This window comes from Ambystoma mexicanum, chromosome 5q (genome assembly GCF_040938575.1).
Source record: "Ambystoma mexicanum isolate Mex_15411 chromosome 5q, UKY_AmexF1_1, whole genome shotgun sequence".
Classification (NCBI taxonomy): domain Eukaryota; kingdom Metazoa; phylum Chordata; class Amphibia; order Caudata; family Ambystomatidae; genus Ambystoma; species Ambystoma mexicanum.
The window spans coordinates 338713183-338734079 of NC_090933.1; the positions used below are offsets into that span (position 1 = coordinate 338713183).

At 45.4% G+C, this 20897-nt stretch overlaps 1 protein-coding gene across 11 annotated transcripts in view; it reads right to left on the reverse strand.

Moving 5' to 3' along the window:
* RNMT (RNA guanine-7 methyltransferase) overlaps positions 1 to 20897 on the reverse strand; it is a 480952-nt gene that overhangs the window by 38411 nt on the left and 421644 nt on the right. For all 11 annotated transcript variants that reach the window (XM_069620807.1, XM_069620798.1, XM_069620799.1 and 8 more), the window contains one exon: positions 16011 to 16112. In XM_069620807.1, coding sequence (XP_069476908.1) covers positions 16011 to 16112 — 102 coding nt within the window. The remainder of the gene's footprint in view (positions 1 to 16010; positions 16113 to 20897) is intronic.

Here is a 20897-nt window from a genome sequence, read left to right on the forward strand (position 1 = left end):
GCCCATTTGTTTCAAAAGACTATTTTATTAAGAAACTTTTAAAGACGTTTATTTTTGCAACAGAAATTCGCAGGAATATAAAATGTTGACAGTTTTAATGTAATTTTGTGGGTTTTAATTGAAGACGTAGCCTTCACTGCCACCTTGAGAACAGAAATGGTAGAGAATTGGGTATTCCAAGGAAGGTGTACATGATGCCAATGTAAAATTCAAAACGGATATGCCTAATGATAATCCATGCACACATGTAAAGTTATAGAATTTTAGACCGAATATTTCACACTAAAAAAGGGCGAAACAATGTCTTACAAATTGGAGAGTTGGCCCGGCAAGCTCTGCATAAAATATGTAACCTGCTTATGCAATTTGTTAAGATGCCCCAACTGTACAAATGTGCCATTTATGGAAAAACTGGATTTTAGCGAAAGGAACTGTGGAAGGTTCTGGACATTGTAAAACTCACATCATAAATCTGACATGCCCTTGAAACCCAACCAGCTCAGAGGAAGGTGGTAACTATCACTCCTGACTAATCCAGTGGTTTAGAGGCGTGCTTAGCTAAGCCTGCCCCACCATACAATTCTATGATGTCACCATGCTCTATAAAGAGTGGATGCCAGGACTCTGGACACACTCGTCCTGAATTGCCTGCGCTCCTGATCTTTTACATCCATCTTGACAGATTCCAGATCCCACTGCAAAGCCAAAGCATAGCTGATTCCACAAGGCCAAAGCATTTCTGACCATCCCAGCAAGGCCTCAATCCAGAAATCCCACTAAAAATCCCAAATAACCAAAGGGAAAAGCTGTAGTCTTCTTTTGGGAATCATCCTGAAACCAGACCGGCTTTTTGCCCACGAACCGCATGCCTGCTGCAACCCTGCCATCCAGCTGTCCTTGTATCCAGTGACCAGACAGGCCAAGCTGTTCCGCTAGGAGAGTCCGCATCTACCTGGTGACCCGAGCCCTGGGTTCCAGAACCCGGTTGACTGTACCTAATCCCAAATCTAAGAGCGGACTGGGAGTATCCCCCACCCCATAACAGTCTACCCCATCTTGAATTTTGTCTTTGTTCCACTCTCTAAGCAACCGTATCCATACCCTGATAACTTGTCTAGACTGTTCTAATTTTCCGTGCACCTTGTTCTTGTTCACTAGTGTTAGCGCAATGCTTTCATTCACCTCATCTTGTAACTCATTAGTAATATTTGGAGTAATTTAAATTAATTCCCACATAGATCAGAACCCGGCGGGAAAAGGTTGACTTCAAAAATTGACGCGAACGTACCGTGGCTTTCTTTAACAATAGTCTAAATAATTTAGTTTAAGCAAAATTTGCCTCATTTTTAAAACCGATTTTTTCACTGCTCTATTTTCCTAAAAACGAAACTCATTCTACCTTCCAAATCGCTCTCAATTCACCAGCAATAGCCCTCCTTCAACTTCTATATTGTCCCTGTGCTGTGTATCTCACTCTGCCCAAATAACGCATTCCGATTGTGTTTTTCACCAGTTTTTGAAAAGAAAAATGTTTTGGCATTTAAAACTGCAAACTAGAAACAATTCTACTTTTCCATGTGTGAACTCAGATGCACTGGGTTTTCAATTTCAATCTGTTTTGTGAACTGTATGCTTTTGTTATACCTTGCCTGATTGTGGATAGTGAGAACATCCCTAATACTGTGATAAAACAAATGCATAGTTAAATACGCAATTATCAAAACCTGACTGTCATTTTAGGCCTTTGCAAAGGGTTTAAAATCCTTTTGCCTCATTTTGTGAGGGAAGGTCGGACTTTGATTCGGTTTGCTGCCTCTTATTCCTGACTGCTGCCTCTTTCTATCCACTCAGAATTCGATTATTTGTGGTTTTCGGGAACATTGCAGGGGGAAACCTTAAAGTGGGTGCTATCTATCCCAATTCAAAAAGTGCTCTTATTCAATTGTGCTTTGGATATGTTCTCCTAGAAGGTTAACCAAGTGCATGGCTTCCATTTCCATTGCCATCACCCCATTGGTGTTTGCTGCCAAATATTAAAATGTGTGATTTTTGGGAACTTTAAAAATAAATAAATATTGTATTTTTCACCAACCAGCCTGGTTCATGGTCCATTGTGACCCGGGGTGCTTGTAAACAGGGGTGTGAGTGTGAGACGGTCTATTGAGCACCACATCCCAGGCTAAGACCAAGTATCCTGGTCCAGTGTGTAACGCAGGATTGGAATCCTTAACATCCCCGAGAGGACAGTCCCAGGTCACACCAGTGACCCCTCCACCAGCTGAGGCGGAGTGCAAGGTCCAACCAGAGGATGGCGCATCTGCTACTGACGACAACTGGAAGAAGACCTTCCCCCTGTTGGAGATCTGGATCCTAAAGACCATCCTGAGCTGCAGACTTCGCTTGCAGAAGGTGGCCCCTGTAGGGCAGACTTCAGCAGAGGTCAAAGAGAGTGCCCTATTCTTGAAGGACTTCCCCAACATGCAGCTTCCCAGTTGGATGGGCAAGAGCCAGGAAAGCACAGGTTATACTGGGAGGATGGCCGCCTCAACGGTGAACCTACTGAGTCTAACCCAGGGGACTACAGAATACTTTTAAGTGCCTCAGGAGGGGAGAGCCCAGTTTCTGCAGTTAGCCCATGAGATTTCTTTAGCTGGTCACTTAAGTTTTAAGACCACCAAGGAAAGGATTTCTCTGTATTTCTATTGCTCCAAGATGAGGTCTGATGTAGATAAATTCTGTAGAAGCTGTCATATTTGTCAGACTTCTGGCAAGAGTGGAGCCAAGAATGTGGCACCTTTGGTGCCTCTTGCAGTGGTGGGAGTCCCTTTTGAGAGGGTAGGAATCGACATTGTTGGTCCATTAGACTATCCCACATCTTCAGGCAACCAATTTATATTGGTTGTGGTAGACCATGCTACCAGGTATCCTGAAGCCATACCTGTGAGGACTGTTACTGCTCAGGCAGTGTCAAAGGCCCTGCTTGGTATTTTTACCAGGGTAGGTTTTCCTAAGGAGGAAATGTCAGGAAAGGGAGACCAATTTTATGTCCCCCTACATGCAAGCCATTTGGAAAAACTGGAATGAGCTACAAGTTCTCAACAGCCTACCATCCCAAAACCAATGGGTTGGTAGTAGAGAGGTTTAATTGCACTATGAAGAGCATGATAGGTGCTTTAGAAGAAACCCTTAGAAGAAAGTGGGACCTCCTACTGCCATCAATACACACAGAAAGAGGCTGAGGGAGTGGCACTACCCACTGCTAACCAACCCTCATTAAGGTTTACCACCTTTAACTACAAACATTAAGGTTAGGCAATGGTACTGTTTTCGCAATGTTGTACAATGGACAAGTTTGAAAAACCAAAGAGACCAGTTGGTACTTACAATGCATTACATTCAGAGGCACACAATGAGTCTATGTTTAAAAAAATATATAAAAAGTTTTATTAACATATATAAATCATTTAACCGGGTGCCAATGTGCACCATAAGGTTTCAACACAAAATAGGCATACACAAATGAAACACTAGTAAACAAACAGTGCAAAATAAGTTACAGTGAATCAATGGTCAAGGGTATTGGATCAAATGGCCTAAAACAAACAGTCAGTGGTGTTATAAAAGTGTCATGTGCTGTGCAAATATGCATATTAGTTAAATCTAACACTCCGTACAAGCTCGCCATTACTCATTCATCCACATACATGCAAGTCATTCCAACATGTTTCTTTCCAAAATAAAGTGCAATAACTGTGCATCAAAATTCATCAGGGACTGTCAACAAGTAACAAACAAAACACAGACAAATGTGCAAATTCTGCTAAAACACAACAAGGAATGTTTCCTGACACAATAGACAGCAATATAAATTTGACATGAAAACTCGGAGTGTTGCTGAAAAATACTTCACGGGCCCCAGGATGCTTAATATCAAGTTAATGACAAATCCAAGGCGTGGCCGCTAAATTCACCATGAATTGCTTGAAAATAAAAACATGGGGAAAATTACCCTTTGCAACATTCAATCATGTCCTAATTTCAACATAAGAATGCTAATGGTATAGAATACCGTGCTTATACACAACAGGGCAACTGAAAGGCCCATCGGGCTATTGTCGAAAGCGGAACACAAGGCGTTAGAAAAGGGAAAGTAGGAAAAGGGCGAGCTCTCCAAACCAAAACAGGGGGGAAAGGGAGAGAGTCAATATCACCCACTGCGTGTGTCTAGATACTTAAAACTGGAGGCAAGGTTCCCCATGGCCATCCGCATCTATGTCCATCTAATAGCAGCATGCTGTCCTAAAAGGTCCCCACGGTGAACCCATTTAGAATCCGGATGCTATTGAGGCCGTTCCCCCCAACAGAATACACCCTCCACAAACTCAATTAAAAAGTTCATGCAGACCGCTTACCATTGGCTGCAAGATACTCTGCACGCAAATTGCTGGAGATCGGTAGCACGGGATACCATTGGGCGTCCTATCGCAGAGAAATTCCTGTGCTGGAGTAGTTTGCCAGTGCGGAAGATTAGTCACGAACCACCCCGATCAAAATGTTTAAGTGAAGAGAGAAAAAAATACTGCTTGAATGATAATCTAAGCACTAGTGTGACTGGCCTTATTGAAGCCCGTGAAGTAGTAACAAAGCTGAAATGTCTCTTTACGTCAAGTGAGATTACACTTTAGGTTCATGCTACGCAAGCCTGAGCTGTAGCTGTATCAGGAAAGCTGGTATACCGGGGACTGCCCAGTGCAGTCGCAGTGTAGTACAGAGTGTACGTCGGGGCTGGCTAAGGCGACTGTTTGGAATAACGGTTTCTGCAGAACCGCTGAGGAAGATGAGGTATTAGGGATACCCAGAATTCAAAACCGGGATTGCATCGGGAAAATTGCGAGAGATTTGAGGTTGCAGTAAAAGCCATTCATTTTGGCGTTTATCTATTTACAGGGCCAAAGCTCGCCTTTTGTAAAGCGGAAATGGGAAGGTACAAGCGCGTTAGGAGCAGCAAACAGGGAAAATAAGAGTCTGCAGAGGTCGACTCGCTTGTTACTGACATGCAGACTCATAGGGGCGCAGAGTCACTTACCCGTTCGAAATACGCGGTGCTGCATGATTAAGGATCCATAACCTATGGGTCTGGAGACATGCGGTCATGTGACCTGCTAATCTCATTTAAATACTGACCAACGTTACGGAGCATGCCTCATCATTGGACAGAGTGAAATGTAGGTTGCACCGTTGAAACTCGGTCCGTATGGTCAAACCCCCAGAGGGTCAGAAGTGAAAACCGTGGATCTTGTTCTATGACTAAGACGGCTCTAAAAAGTTAGAGAATACAGCCGAATGGGGGCTTGTCCATGCGAAGCTGACAGGCGTTTGTATGAGAAAACAACTATAAACAACGCCATATGGGAAAGAAAACCTTTTGTGGTACATACCTAGTCTCTGGGCCCAATTACAGGCTAAAATGGTACAGAGCATCAAAGCAGAGAATTCCACATTGCGTACCTTGTTGTCTCTGGGCCCAAATGCCAGCTTAAAAAAAGGTACAAGCATGGGAGCAGAATATTCCACATTAGCAACCAAGTGTTGGATCTCGCTGTGTGGATACCCAACTTGCTCCTGCTGGTTCATTGGAGGGTATAATGCGCATACATTAAACTTGTTGCCAGTCGATTTTTTCATCAAGTACGGTTAGGGCACTTTTAGTAAGAAAAATAATTTTTTGCTCCTTTCGAAACAGAGTGCGTTTGTCTCGATTCGTGTCCATGCTGGGTAGTAATTTATAAAGAACTGTCCATTTGATATCAACTGAGTGTTGATTTTCAACCCAGTGGTCTACCATCGGAGTATTGCTGGTTCTGTTTTTGAGGCAACTTTTGTGTTCCCCGATCTGTATTGTCACTCTTCTTTCTGTTTTGCCAATATAGATCTTATGGCATGGGCACCAGATGGCATAGATTACCATCGCGGAGTTGCAATTCGTATGTTTGTTCTGTCGCCAGGGGGGGGAAGATAAACCAAGAGACCTCTGTGCTTTTGCTGTTGAATTTGCAATACGTACATTGGCCGCAAGGGAAGTGGACGACAAAGGCATATTCCAGGTTTCAGTGATCTTTTTTTGGCTCTTATGGTTATATCGTTTCGAGTGACAAGATCTTTGATGTTTTTGCTTCTTTTGAAAGCTACTGTGGGTCTTGGAGGTGGCGGCTCACTTTTGTCTAGAATAGTCCAGTTTAAGATGATTTTCTTAATTTGGTTTGACATGTTGCTGTAGGTGTTCACAAAAACTAGTTTTGTTTTTTAGAGGTGTTGTGTTCCTAATATTCCAACAGAGCCTCACAATGGTTATTCTTGGCTCTTTTCAGCGCTCTGTCACTTCCTTAGGATACCCGCGTCCTGTAGATTATCCCGCATTTTGGTACCATCTGTCAAGAAATCATGTTTGTTAAGTGCTGTTACGTTAGAGTCTGAGGAACTGTCCCAGAGGCAGGTTATCCCTGACATGTTTCGGGTGGAAGCTGTCGTAATGTAACATTGAGTTTCTGTCAGTGGGTTTATTGTATGGTTTGACAAAAAGTTTGTTAGCAACCTCATTACCTGATATGGTGATGTCTAGAAAATTCAAATTGGTTCTGCTGTACTTTAATGTGAATTCAAGAAATTTGTCCCGAGTGTTAATCCAAGCAAGAAATTGTAGGAGGTCACATTCTGTACCCTGCCATATGACAAACATGTCATCAATATATCTGCGCCATGTGCTTTTGTTTTTGGTTCGTTCGAACTGCTCCATATAGAGGTTAGAGATACTGGGTGCCAATGTGGCGCACATCGCAGTGCCTTGGATCTGCTGGTAAAAATCTGTTAAAATGGAAGTAGTTCTCTTGCACACTCATTTCGGCACAAAGAATTAAGGAGATGGGAATTTTCCTTACTGTGTGGTCTGCCAGCAATTTCTCTTCAAGCATTGTTCCAACAATGCCTTCTGTGGAATACTGGTGTATAATCCTAATACATCCAGAACCACTAAAATCTCTAGTTTAGGGCTGAAAGCGGCACCTTCTTGGATCATCTGGACTGTGTCCTGAACGTATGTCGTCATTTGCCAGACTAGAGGTTGAAGAAAGGCATCGGCAAACCTTGACAGTGGTTCTAATATGGAATCAACTCCTGACCCAATCGGCCTTCCAGGTGGATCTGATGAGGATTTATGGATTTTCAGCAGTGTGTAAAATTGAGGTATCCTTGGTTTGTCTTTTGTTCGAAAATCTGCCTCTTTCAAGGTGATCCAGTCCCTTTGTATTGTTTTTTCAACTTTGACGTCAATGACACCTTTGAGTTTGGGGGTTGGATCTTCGTCCAAATGGCGATAACAGGTCAGGTCAAGTAGTTGTCTATTGCACGTGGATATATTTTTCCCTGTCCTGTAGAACGATGGCCCCACCTTTGTCTGCCTTACGAATAACTATGGTATCACCACCTACTGTCATGCCTTCTCTTTGCTTATACAGAAGTCCCTCAAGAAGGGGTTGGCTTTAGCCCCTTTGAGCTCCGCTATGGTCATGCGGTTAGATGTCCATTGACCCTAATCAAGGAAGGGTTGGAGAGTCCTTCCCACAAGCCAGTGAGAGTCACTGACTGTGTTCGGATTCTGAAGGAGAATGATACATGACAACACAAGCTTTTGATAACTTGAAAGCAGGTCAGGCTCTGGTTAAACATTGGCATGACCAGATGGCCAAAATGGTTGAGTTTACTCAAGACCAGCTAGGTCTAGTTATGGTACCTACAAGGCAGAGGGCCTTACAGGACAAATGGATTGGACCCTTCAAGGTTGTGGGCAAACTTGGATGTCAATTATTTGGTGGACTTAGGCAATCCTAAGGAGGCCCCCAGGGTCTTTCACACCAACCGCCTAAAGGCCCATGTCTCTAGGCCAGAACTGGGAGCTTTGCTTCTAGCCTCTGCTCAGGAGGAGAGTGAGCCTCTAGCATGACCTCCTCAGGGGACAACCTTTAGATGGGAGATAGTTCATCTCTCTTCTGATCCGACACTGGAACAGCAGGATAAGTGCAACATTCTGTTAAATCAGTTTGCCCCTCTGTTTTCACTATCACCAGGCTTGACCCATTGGGGCCAGTATGAGATTCTCACTGGTGACCGTCTCCCTGTCAAAAGCAGGGGTTACAGGATGTCAGACCATGTAAGAACCCACATAAAGGAAGCGGTCAAGAAGATGCTTGATATTGGGGTAACAGAGCCATCTACAAGTCCATGGGCTAGTCCAGTTGTACTAGTGCCAAAGGCAGGATCCAAGGAGTTGAGATTCTGTGTGGAGTATAGAGCTCTTAATGCAGTCACCACGACTAATGCCCATCCTTTACCTAGGACAGATGAGCTGATGGACAAACAGTACCTCAATACATTTGACAAATAGCCCTGACAGACCATGCCAAGGACAAAACTGCATTTTCAAACCAATGAGGCCTCTACTAGTTTAAGGTGATGCCTTTTGGACTAAAGAATGCACCTGCTACATTCCAAAGGATGGTGAATCATGTTCTGCATGGGATGGAGGACTTCTGCACGGCATGCTTGGATGACATTGCAGTGTTCAGCCCTACTTGGAAAGAACATTGACCACTTAGGATATGTATTGCAGGCTCTTGAGCAGGCCAATCTGACCATAAAGGCAAGTAAACGTCATGAGATAGGAGGAGGTGAAATAAGGCCTTGCCTAGCAAAGTACAAGCTGTACAAGACTGGGCCACCCCTACTACTCAAACCCAAGTGAGAGCCTTTCTAGGTCTCACAGGTTACTATAGGAACTTCATTGAGAACTATGGGACCATAGCTTCTCCCTTGAATGATCTCACCCAAATTCCCCAAGGTGGTCAGGTGGAATGACGAGTGCACTAAGGCAAGGACTTAAGAAAGCCTGTTGTCAAGCCCCAGTCTTGAGAGCTCCCGACTACAACCAATCCTTTATTGTACTAACCGATGCTTCCAATACAGGTATATGTCATGATCCCTGTCCCTAGCTCCCATAGGCAAAACACTGGAGCCAGGCCACGATCCCCCACATGGACCTTGAGGGGCTCCCCATCTCTGAGACCCACTTGGAGTCAGACCTGGCGCCTGTGGCGCCAGGCTCATACTTGATTCTGAAGACTGACTTGGAACTGGACTTGGGGCAATATAGATGCCCCCACAACTCAGTTCCAGAACTGAGTTATGGGGTCTAGCCATTTGGGTGTGGCCCGACCTAGGGATGCCGGGATACCTGGAGGCTATTTAAACCACGCCCGGGCAGAGAGAAAAACGCTTTGAGTTACTCTACGCCTGCAGCGTGACACTCACCGTGTTCGGATCGGTTTCCTGGAGGCCTCTGCCTTTCCTCTGCATCCCGCACACCTGAAAGAACAAGAACAGCATCAATAGCATACTTACCTAGGAGAATCCGGCTTCCATCCAATGATCCTCCGGTCCAGCAGACAGCTCTTCGGCGTCATTTTCATCCCAGAACGCTGCATCCTGAAAGGAATGAGAGAAAGACATTAGCAAGCATTCTCGTATCCCGATCCCAGAAAAAAGTGTGAAGAGTCAAACGCTTACCTGAACTCGAGTCGCTCTTGGTAACTTCAGCACGCCATCGACCTACAAGGGGTGGGGGGGACAACACAGGTTACCACATAAAAGACAATAAGGTGCCGCACACCGTGCTTACTCATCGCATCCTATTCTCTCAACGGCAGCCATACTGTGACATTGCAGCAGTCTGCAAGGGACAAAGAGACATAGGTCAGCATAAGAAGCAGCGAGCAGTACCACGCTTTCACTCACCGTTCAGCGCTCGGCTCCCTTAAGCTGCACACCACCATTCCGACCCTTTCCAACACCTAAGGGAGAGAAAGGTGAAATCATTAAGGGGGTAAGAGACAAGAAAAGGACAGTTCGCCAAGAACCAACAAACCTACCTTATCAGGCTGAAGCTACAGCAAGCCCAGACTCACTGGACCCGCACCAGTGAAGCAGCTAGGTCGCGCAGCGCCCACATCACCTGATGCAACCCTGCTCTAAATAGCAGGACGGAGAACCCATGACACAAGAAAACAAGGTGAGGAGAAGACATAAGGGAAGGATTGGTCCTCAAGGGAAGAGGGGGAATCAAACAACGAGACTATAAAGTTAAAATCGAGAACTCCTGTATTTAAGACCCAGTCCCCAGTCGAACAGATTCCAGGGAAGGGTTTGAAATCGTGATTGGTCCAAGCAGGCTGAGTGGCGTTCCCGTAGATATCAGGTGAGCGTTACAATATAGGTGCAGTTCTGAGTCAGTTGGATGAGAAAGGTAGGGAGCGCCCCATCTGCTTCATCAGTAGAAAACTGAAGGACCGTGAAACAAGGTGGGAAACCATAGAATGTTTTACCACTTTGTGGTCTTTGAAGTTTAGACCATACTTGTATGGATATACTTTTGTAATTTAAACAGACCACCAACCCTTGAGATGGTTAATGCAGATGTAGGGGGAATATCAAATTGTTAGGGAGAATTCTAAAAAATGTGCCAATTCCTCTCTACCTTAGAGACCCCCCCCAGCTACTGGATTTTAAGACTTAATTTTTAACCTGGAGAGAGTGAGCTCCTTTTCCCCCACTCTCTCATGTATTTTAATGTGACTTTGAACACTTTCTTTTGGTTGTGGAGTCTGACAAACTCCATAGGCATCATCTTTTACATTGTGTAACAACACCTTCAGTGCAGTGGCACAGGGAAGTATCAGATTTCCCAAAGGTTTAAATTCCTTCTCTGGGATAAACTACTGTTTCCAAGAGCAGTAAAGCGAAATTGACTTTACTTACATTTGTAACTTTCTAGACCCAGCACACTATCTTACAAAAGGGTGCTGGAGGGGTTACTTCGTATCCCCTTTGTCTAGGTTCTCGTGTAACATTTTTATGTACCCTTATCCTCAATGAATGGCTGGGGCAGTGGTTTACTTTTAACTACCGTGGTGTGCCTTTAATGCGGGCTGCGTTTGCAGCTGCAGTTAAGCACCCAATGGTGGCATTTTTGTCAAAATGGCCCTGGTCTTCCCCCCCCCCCCCCCATTTCTTTGTGGAAAGGTCCTTCTTGAGATTTACTCTGCACCCCAAACCAGGTTTGGTGCCTTTGTTTAGTCTTTGGTGGGATTCACAAGTGAAGCCTACCTCTGGATCCTGGGTGTCTGGCGGGGGCAAGAAGCAAGGGAGGTGCCCCGAAGCTCCCTGTGCTTAGCCTCCTTGGAGACAGGAATGCACTTTTAGGTGATTGGCTGGCTGTCCGGCAAGGACAGCCACCCTGCTGTGTGATTGACAGCTAGGCCGGAATGAATGGGAGAAACCTGCATAAAAAAGTTGAGGCTTTTTGGCTTCGAAGGCAAAGTCGACCACTGGACGAAAGAATCCAAAGAACTTGAAAGAGACGCCTACAGCAACTCCTGGGCCGTTGGGTTTGCCAGGTGAAGGCCTGCTGCTGTGCTGAAACTCCAAATTCGTATCAACAGAGAAGCCCCTACATCAACTCCAAAAGTAAGCCGCCGGGACATCCTCTCCAAGCTGGTTGAATTTGCAATGCAGTCGCTGCTGGAACCGAATAGCCAGGGAGAGGAACACCAGATTGTGTGCATTGCTTTTAAGTTGGCCAAGAGCTTCAGGAAGATCCTCCGGACTACCAGGTAGCAGGACTGACCGAGCCTGAGTCACCTCAGAGTGCTGGACCCCAGATGCAAGGAAAGCCCATCTCGACAGCCAGGAACCGCAGTGTTGCCATTTGCGGTAGACGCGAGGAGCTGACATCCCCAACAGCCACTTGTTTGAAGTTTGCCGGTTGCGAGCGGTGACCGTCCCATTTCAGTGCAGTCCCCAGAAGTCCTCCCCTTTGTCCCCACGACTGAGGCCCAGGAACAGCAAGATCTGCACAGGAACAGAAGTCATCTGCTGCACTTTTTTCTTCAACCTAAAAGGTACTATAAAGCCTAAGAGAACTTACCTCTTGTTGTGTAAACTTACTTGTCCTCGTTGGAGGCTTGTCTTAGTTGCATCTGTAGAGCTGCTATCAGCGTCATTACCTCACAAGCCTGATCAGCTTGTGGGCCTACTTTGATTTCTTCTATTCAACAAAGACTTTTTAAATATTGTTAAAGACCTACTTACCTGCAAGAAGCGCTTCAGATCACATTGACGTTTGCTAACTTAACATTGGCTGGCCTGGCTCCCTGAATGACTATTCTCTCTTTTGCTTATGTGTTTTGCCTTCCTTCAAGTAAAGGGTTAACTGGCTTTGGATTGAGGGGTTATTTTGAAATTACTTACCTCCTTAAGAATAATTGTGTGACTACTGTCTATTCTGAACCCTCTTTTCCTTGACATCCCTCAAGAATATTCTAAATGCAACAGTGATATATTAATGTCAACAGCATGTTGGGCAGAGTTTGTATGCAGTACCCTTTGGGACCACTACACACAACTAGGACTACAGGTGTAAGCAAAACCAACCTTTGGTACAAGTCTGTACTACCCATTTTATGGTAGCTGAGCTGAGCAGCCAGGCTCATCTCAAGAAGGAATGCAAGCTGTAATGATGTTACAGAGGTCTACAATCACAGGTGTTGAAATAAACGCTTACACTCAAGGTTTCTTGGTCAAACACTTAATTTATTCAACAGTCGGTTATAAGACATTCATTAGAAGGAGGCAGTTAAATCACACACAAATATACTTCCGTACTATACTCGTTAGGTTTGAGGCAGACTACTTTGAATGGGGAGCAAAATGGCATTCAGAATACTTTGAAGGAGGAGCGAAAAGGAATAGTTTCAGAATATAAAACATAAGAGGATTACAGTTTTAGACAGTGCAGATACTTTTTCACCAGAGGTCTCAATTCAATAGACTATGCCAAAGTCAATGGGCTAAAGTCTTGGATAGGTAAAAACGTTTCTGGTAAGTAAACGGTCAAGTCTCTGTAGAAGTTCTCAGAAGTAGTTTGTAACAAGAAGAATTATATGTTGGGTCACAAGCTGATTAGGCCTGCTAGTTGCAAACGTTTCAAGCACTTTCACCACGAGAGGTGAGTACTCTCAGTCTCGTTTCACAGTACCTTACTAACAAAGAAAAAGATGCAGCTGAAGACTTCTTTTCCTGGCAGTTCCTGCAGATCTTGCTGTTCCTGAGCCTCAGTTGTGGGGACAAGAGTGAGGACATCGGACTCCTGCACTGCACTGGTACTGGTCAAAAAGCCAGCACTGGGAAATCTTCAATTCCGATAGCTGTAGTCAAGCACACAGACTGGTGTCCCTCTCCCTGGTTATTCGGTTTCCTGCAGCACTCTGAGGAAAATACAACCACCTTCGAGAATGGCATCCAGGTGGCTTAGTGTCGAGTTGATTGGTCCCACCAACTCAGAGGGAGGAAGACGTCGTCCTTGTAGGGCTTCTCTGTCGAGATGAACTCCGCGATTCGGACCTGCAGCAGGGCTTCACCAGGCAAATCAACGGTCCAGGAGTTGCAGCAGCCGTCCTCTTCAAGCTCGTCTTCGGTTCTTTTGTTCCATTGGTCGACACTACCTTCCATGCCAAGAGACTTGCCTTTTATCCAGTTTCGTCCCATTCATTCTGGCCTAGCTGCCACTCACCCAGCAGGGTGGCTGTCATTGCTGGAGTCAGCCAGCCAATCACGTCAGACTGCATTTGTGTCTCCTAGGAGACTCAGCACAGGGAGTGTCGGGCACCTCCCTCACTTCCTGCCCACCCCAGACACTCGGGCGCCAGAGGCGGTCTTCAATACTGAAGCCCGCCAAAGGCGAATGAACAGAGGAACCAAACCTGGTTTGGCAAGCAGAGCAAAACTCTAGAAGGACTTTTCCACAAAGAAATGGCGAAAAAAGAAGACTGCCACCGGTTTAAAACAAAGGGGGCTCAGACGCCATCTTGCAAAACATGGCTTCCGCGATTTAATGCTACTGGTGTTTGAGGTCGGGAAAAATCATGGTAGTTTGTTGTAAAACCACTGTCACCAGCCATTTGGAGAGGAAAGGGTAGCATTTGACTGCTACATGAGTTTCTAGACACAGGGGATAGTAGGTAACCCCTCGAGCACTATTGTAAGATAGGGTGTGCTGGGTCTAGCAATTTAAAACGACTAGTAAAGTCAATTTCACTTTACTTTCTCTGGCAAACAGTAGTTCATCCCAGAGAAGGTATTTAGACCTTGAGAAATCCTAAAAAGGTTACCCTGTGCCACTGCACTGAGGGTGCTGTGAGACATGAAAAGATTATGCCTATGGAGTTGTCTAAAACTCCATAACCAAAGAAAACACAAGAGTAAAACATTTCAAAACACAGTAGAGTGGGAAAAAGGGTCACACTATCTCCAGGTAAAAAAAATAAATAAATAAAAAAAATCAAGTCCTCAAAATCCAGAAAAGGTTCTGGGGGTCTCTAAGGTGAAGGGAATTGGTACATTTTTGAGAATTCTCCCCAACACAGCACCCTATTGAAGTCACCCGAGGGTGTAGGAAGTGGTTTAAGTGTGAATTTATTTGAAGTGTATTTGTGTGTTGCTTTATATTGCTCCCTTCTGAAGAAGGCTTACTCCAACTGTTAAATTAATACTTTTTTAATCAAGAAACCTTGTGTTTGTTTTATTATCTGTAGTGCAAGTTTATTTGAATACTTTTCAGTGTGAATCTCTAACTCCCCTAGAGCTCAGTGACCCCTCTTGAGGTAGGCCTGGCTACTCGAACAAACTACCAACCTGTGTAGTACAGACTTATACCAAAGGTTGGGTTCCTATTGCCAGGCGTACTTGGTTGTTGTAGTGTACACAAAGGGTACTGCATACAATCTTGTCCAACAGTTACATATATACATATATTGCCCTTTTTTAAAAAAATGCTTATTTAAAAACGACTTAAACAAATCCAACAAAGGGCTCACACCTGGTTTGGCGTGCAATTTTGACAAAATGGTCACCCATGGGTGCAATACTGCAGCTGAGGATTCAGCCTCCAGTAGAAAAGCAAAATGGTAGGAAAATTAAACCACTGCCAGCAGCAATTTAAAGTAGTGAGGGTAACAGGAAATGTTTTTACATGAGAATGTAGGATATGGGGCTACTAGGTAACCTCCCAGCACTCCACATAAAATGGTGTGCTGGACCTATAAAGAGAAAAAGTAAAGTCAATTTCACTTTACTATTCTTGGGAACAGTAGTTCACACAAGAAAAGATATTTAAACCTGGAGAGAAAGCGAAAGGTATTTCTCTGCGACACTGCACTGAGGGCACTGTGCGTCACTTTGCAAAAAGTAGATGCCTATGGAGTTTGTCAGACACCAAAAACAATGTAAAAACATAATCCAAATCTGGTCAAAACACATGCAAGTGAGAAAAAGGTCTCACTCACTCCAGGGTTAAAATGATAAAGTCCTAAATTCAAGCAAAAGAGCTGGCGGTCTCTAAGGTGGGAGGAATTAAACACTAGAATGAAATTTCTCTTTAACAGCGCCCTCTGCCCAATTAATTTTTCCGAAGCAGCTGAAGCTGGAAGGAAAGATATCAAAAGATGAGGAATACGTGGGAGGACAGTCCATTTAAAATATATTTTTGCCCCACTAGCTGTTACAATCCTTCATGATCGACTATGCTGTCTAAAGCCAATGGGAGTTGTAGCCCTACACATCTAGAGATTGGAAGGTTACAGAACCCAAACTTAAAATAAACAAAGGGTCTGAAAAGTATAGCCAGAACCATACCACTGGTAATTCTCAGATACAATGCAATTAATTCTGGTAGTGATCTTTTAGATTTACTGCGTCCAATCTAAAAAGTACCTGCTGATAACTTATCTTAGTTTGTGAAAACCTTCGAACTAGGTGGTTATAAAGCTGTATAAACAAAGTAAATCTTTAAAGGAAATTCTCAACATTTTACAGTTGATAATATTTTGCTTTATGATCAGAGGGCTTACCAGAGGTGGTTTTCCTTTTCCACTTTTCAAGTGATGTTCTGCATGCTCATACTCCTCTGCATTGTTGCACACAAGTTTGGAATTTTCTCCTGCAGGATATTGCTGAAGTGAAAGAAGCGGCCACACGTGTTAAGAAAACGTACACAACTTTATTAATTTATCAACATGTGCATCATAAAGGGTAACAACCAAAATATATTTGCATTATCTCCTACAGTTCCATTTTGTATTTTCCCTCTCCCCCCCAGCCCCTGAGCATAACCACCATTCCAATCTTCCTCAGTCCATTTCTGCGGGCGTTCCTCCTTTTCCCCCACCTGGAGTGGAACTTTCCTCCCGACTTGCTTGGTCAGATCCGGACAGCGTCACTACCATTTGTTTCCAGGCAATCAGCGTGTACGATTCCTCCTCCCCGTTCCCCCCCACCCCTCCATTTGCTGCCTCATCCCATACCGTGGTCTCGGCATTCGCCCATTTCTGAAGATCGTGCCACCAGGCCTCTGCTCTCGGTCTCCTACTCGCTTTCCAATTCATACTACGCTTAGCCAGTATATATGTCAGGTCTTTGAGTTTGCTCACATGCTTAAGTTTACTTGGCCCAGGGAAGCCCCCCCAACATACATGCTCATGGGGAGCTCACATCTAAATTAATCTCCCTCCTTGCCAAATAGCGGGCCACCTCCTCCCAGAACTTCCTTACTTCAGGGCATGCCCAGAACATATGTACCATTCCTGCCTTTACCTTCCCACATTCCGGACATGTCTGTACCAGCATCTTTTAACTTGGCTATCTTCTTGGGGGTCATGTATGCTCTATGGGTGACAAAGCTGCACCCTCACATTCCTGGATACCTTCTAGTCTTATCCCTGCACCCTGACACATAACCAATAGGTTCCCCCTCCTCCCAGTCTCGCCTCGTCTTGGTCACTTCTTTCCCCACTTTAGACATCCGCAGCTCATATCCGGGAGACCTCATGGGGCCCCCACACCCCCCAATCCGATATCATGAAATGTTTCTATGACCGCCTCAGGCTGTCGAGCCAATTCTGCATCGGACCTTATATCTTTTATTATCTTCACCAGCCTAGCATATGTGATGTATTGTCTTGAACTCGGTACTCTATGACCTGGTATGTTTGGTGGACAAGGGTGGTGTCTGAGCAGTCCTACTTTTGGATTTGTCAGCTGCTTTTGACACAGTCGACCATTTCATCTTGCTCTCTCGTCTTTCCAACGCTGGTCTTTCTGGCCGGGTCCTTGATTGGTTCACATAGTCTGTCTGATCGCTCTCAGTCTATTTCTCTTCCCCCATTGCGATCTAAGTTGGCTACACTTCTCTGTGGCGTTCCTCAGGGCTCTGCACTCTCTCCTATTCTTTTTAATATTTATATAAGATCTCTTCTGCTTCTTATCCACTCACATGGTTTTGCTACTTATGCGGATGACACACAAATGCTCGTCTGCCTTGATCTTACTCAAGCTGAGACCGCTACATGACTCAGGAACTGCTTGGAGGATTTGGGGCACTGGATGATGACTAATTGGCTTAAATTAAATGGCAGTAAGACAGAGGTCCTGGTTGTGGGTACTTCGTCCCCCCTTCTCTTTTGGACCTCGCAATTCTGGCCTTCGAGCCATGGCCCTCTTCCGGTTCAATTGGTCCGTAATCTCGGTGTCAAAATCTCTGCCTCTCTGTCTCTTGACAATCAGGTGGCTAGTGTATGTAGCGCTGGGCACTTTAAACTCTGCATTCTGCGGAAAGACTTGCCCTTTATTCCTGCTGAATGCCAGGCTCCGGTAGTGGCAGCCATGGTTCTAAGCACTCTCGACTACTGCAATTCTCTCCATTTGGCCCAGCCTTGCTACCTTCTCCAAAGGCTTCAACTGCTGCAAAATGCTGCCGTTCACTCTATACTCCGCCCTCCCTTTGGATCTCACATTTCCCCTCTGTTAGGGAGAATTCTCTGTTTAGGCTGAATTTCCTAACCTAGTGAGTCCCCCCAGCAGCTTTGCTGGATTTTTGGGGTTTCTTTTTTTTCTCCTGCCAAGAGTGAGACTTTTACCCTCACTCTTGGGCATGATTTGAGTGAGTTTCTTTGAATCTAGATGTGTTTAATGGGCTATGGGGTCTTTTACTCCATAGGGCTTCATGTGTTTTTGTGATGTGTGTTACACAGCACCCTCAGTGCAGTAACACAGGGGTGTCATAGTGACCCCGCAGTATAGACTCCACACCCTGGGACTGACTACTGTCTCCCAGGGCATGTAAAGTCACCATTGACTTTACTAGTCTTAAATTCTGAACAGAACCAGTATAAACCATCATATTGCAGACGTACTGGCTGGGGCAATTCATTTGCCCCGGGGTCTGTTAGTCGAGGGGGCACGTCTCCGTCCCCCCTGATCGAGTTTTGGCTGGTGGCAGTGGATACTACTTTTTATATTCAACCGTGAATATTTTCCTACGGGATTTCCCATTGTTTTAGGCTACTAGCTTTATTTAATTATTTACGGTAGCCTCGAACATACCGCCGGTTTATTTAATTAATATTAATTCTCCGGTTGGTATTTTTTGCCAAAACTTGATTCTAAAATGGCGTGTGTGTTCTTTTCTGTGACTCAACCCAAGCCCTTTGTTCCACTTTTTGGCGGGCTTCTCCACAGAAGCCCTCCAAAGTGGTGCCACTCTGGGGTACTTCGGATGGGTGGAGGGGGATTTAGGCACCCAGGACTGAGTTGCCTAGGCAACTCAAGTCGCACTCCGTCCTGATTGGCCCAAGTGCATGTTTGAGTGACAGCTAGGCTGAGTGAATGGGGGTTTTCTGCATAAAAGCAGGGCTTTGGGGACTGGAACTTGAGAAGTCGCCACAGGATCCAAGAATCCGACGAGGGAGAAGCTGAGCCGACCTGCCACGACGCCACCACCGGTGGAACCCTGCTGGACCGTCTCACCACTTTTCCTAACGACAGAGGAGATCTCCCGCCAGAGAGTCTTCTTCCTTTGACTGGTGGGGATAACCAGTTTCACCGTCTTTTCGCCTTCCCGACGTAACTCGTGGCCGCCTTGCCTGTGCCAAGCACCCCGGCAACCAGGATACCGCATTTTACCACGACCGCGAACAAAGGTACCACCTTTAACCAGAAAACTCTGCGGCTGGTTTCTTCCCTGGTAGTGCAACGACCTTCATCTTTCCTCCAAGTCGAGATCTTCTCTTCCCCTGGACGACGACGCGACTTGCACCCACTGCCAGGAACAACTGCCACTGCTGGAGGATCCTTCCCACTTACGGTACTGTGTCCCGCCAGGCTTCCCTTGCTACCGACTGTACGGGGTAGATTTAGCCCCCGGCTTTCAAACCTGGGTTAGCCTGGGACACCCTGGCTAAACTTTCCTAAGCCTCTCTAAACTCTTTTTGAACTCTCTGGAAGACTTTCTAAGCCTAGTGTAACTGTGATCTAGGGCACATTTGTGCTCTGCTCTCTCCAAGAGTGGGCCCAGCCTTTGGCTCACCAGTGACCTTTGCTCTTCTGCCTTGCTAACAGTGTTCCTAAATCTTAGGGTGGTGTACCTTTCCATATTGTCTTTTTCCCTCCCTATATCACAAACTTATTGGAGTGCCATCTAGTTAAGCGCTCACCTCTGTATGAAAATAAGTGGTGTTTTACTGAGACTTATCTGATAAGGAAAAAGGAGTGTATATATTACAATAGTAACTGTTTAGAATATTTTACAACAAGAGTGCTGGAGTGTTTCAGTGTCTTTTTAAATAATGATATACTTTGATACCAAAGCTCTGGTCAGTGTTTGCTTGTATTGGTGTGTCTGAGTGCCTATTGTGTATACTTTGCATACTGCCTAACTCTTCTTGAGAGAAGTCTGACTGCTCAGCCACAGCTACCAGGTAAATCTGGGTGGTACAGACTGCTACCAAGTGGGTTTACTGCCAACACCTGCAGTCCTAAATCTTTTGCAGTGTTCCCTAAGGGAACTGCACAGGTTTCTGCCCAACACCCTCTGCTCAAGAAACTACACTGGCTTCCTGTGGCCAGCCGGATCTTGTTTAAATCATTGTGTCTGGTGCATCGTGCCTTTTATGGTTTGGGTGCTGAGTATCTCCAGGCAAAGTTTGTTCATTACACTCTTTCCCATCTGCTGCGCTCTCAGTCTGCATGTCTTCTCATTGCTCCTCGCTATCGCCCGTCACGTATGGGAGGCCGTGCTTTTTCGGTGCCGGCTGCTATAGCTTGGAACAAGTTGCCTACTGCTCTACGTGCAACTGAAGACCACCTTACCTCCACCGGTTGCTGAAAACCACTCTGTTTTAGGCCGTCTCACTCTTATGGTGTTGTCGGCTGCTCTGGACTTTGACTTCTCTTCAGTAGCTAGCGCCAAGATGCCTTTGGGTGTATGTGCGCTTTAACAAGTTTTTATAACATTTCCCTTGATGTAAACCAGTGTCTTCCACCAATGCATCTAACTTTTTCACCTTTCCCTTCTTGCCACACCCCCCCCCCATAGACACTATACCTGTCGGTTCCCATTTCTACCCGATAATCCTCATTTGTTCATCCACTCCTTCCGGTGCCACTAGCAGTATCTGCGGGGAGCACGGGTACGGATTCCTCATTAGCTGGCAGGCTCTTCGCCACATGCCCCCCCACCCCCGTTCCAGCAATCTGCTCTCCCGTTGCGACTTTGGTAACCACATCCATTCATTCAAGTGCAGGGTGCATTCGGCCCTCAACAATTTGGATTCCGGTGTAGGATCCTCAGATAGCCACCTTGCCACATATTAGAGTTGGCTAGCCAGGTAATATACCTGGCAATTGGGCAATCTAATGGCCCCTTGTTCGTACGGGTCCTGTGTTCCTGGAGGTATGCCATA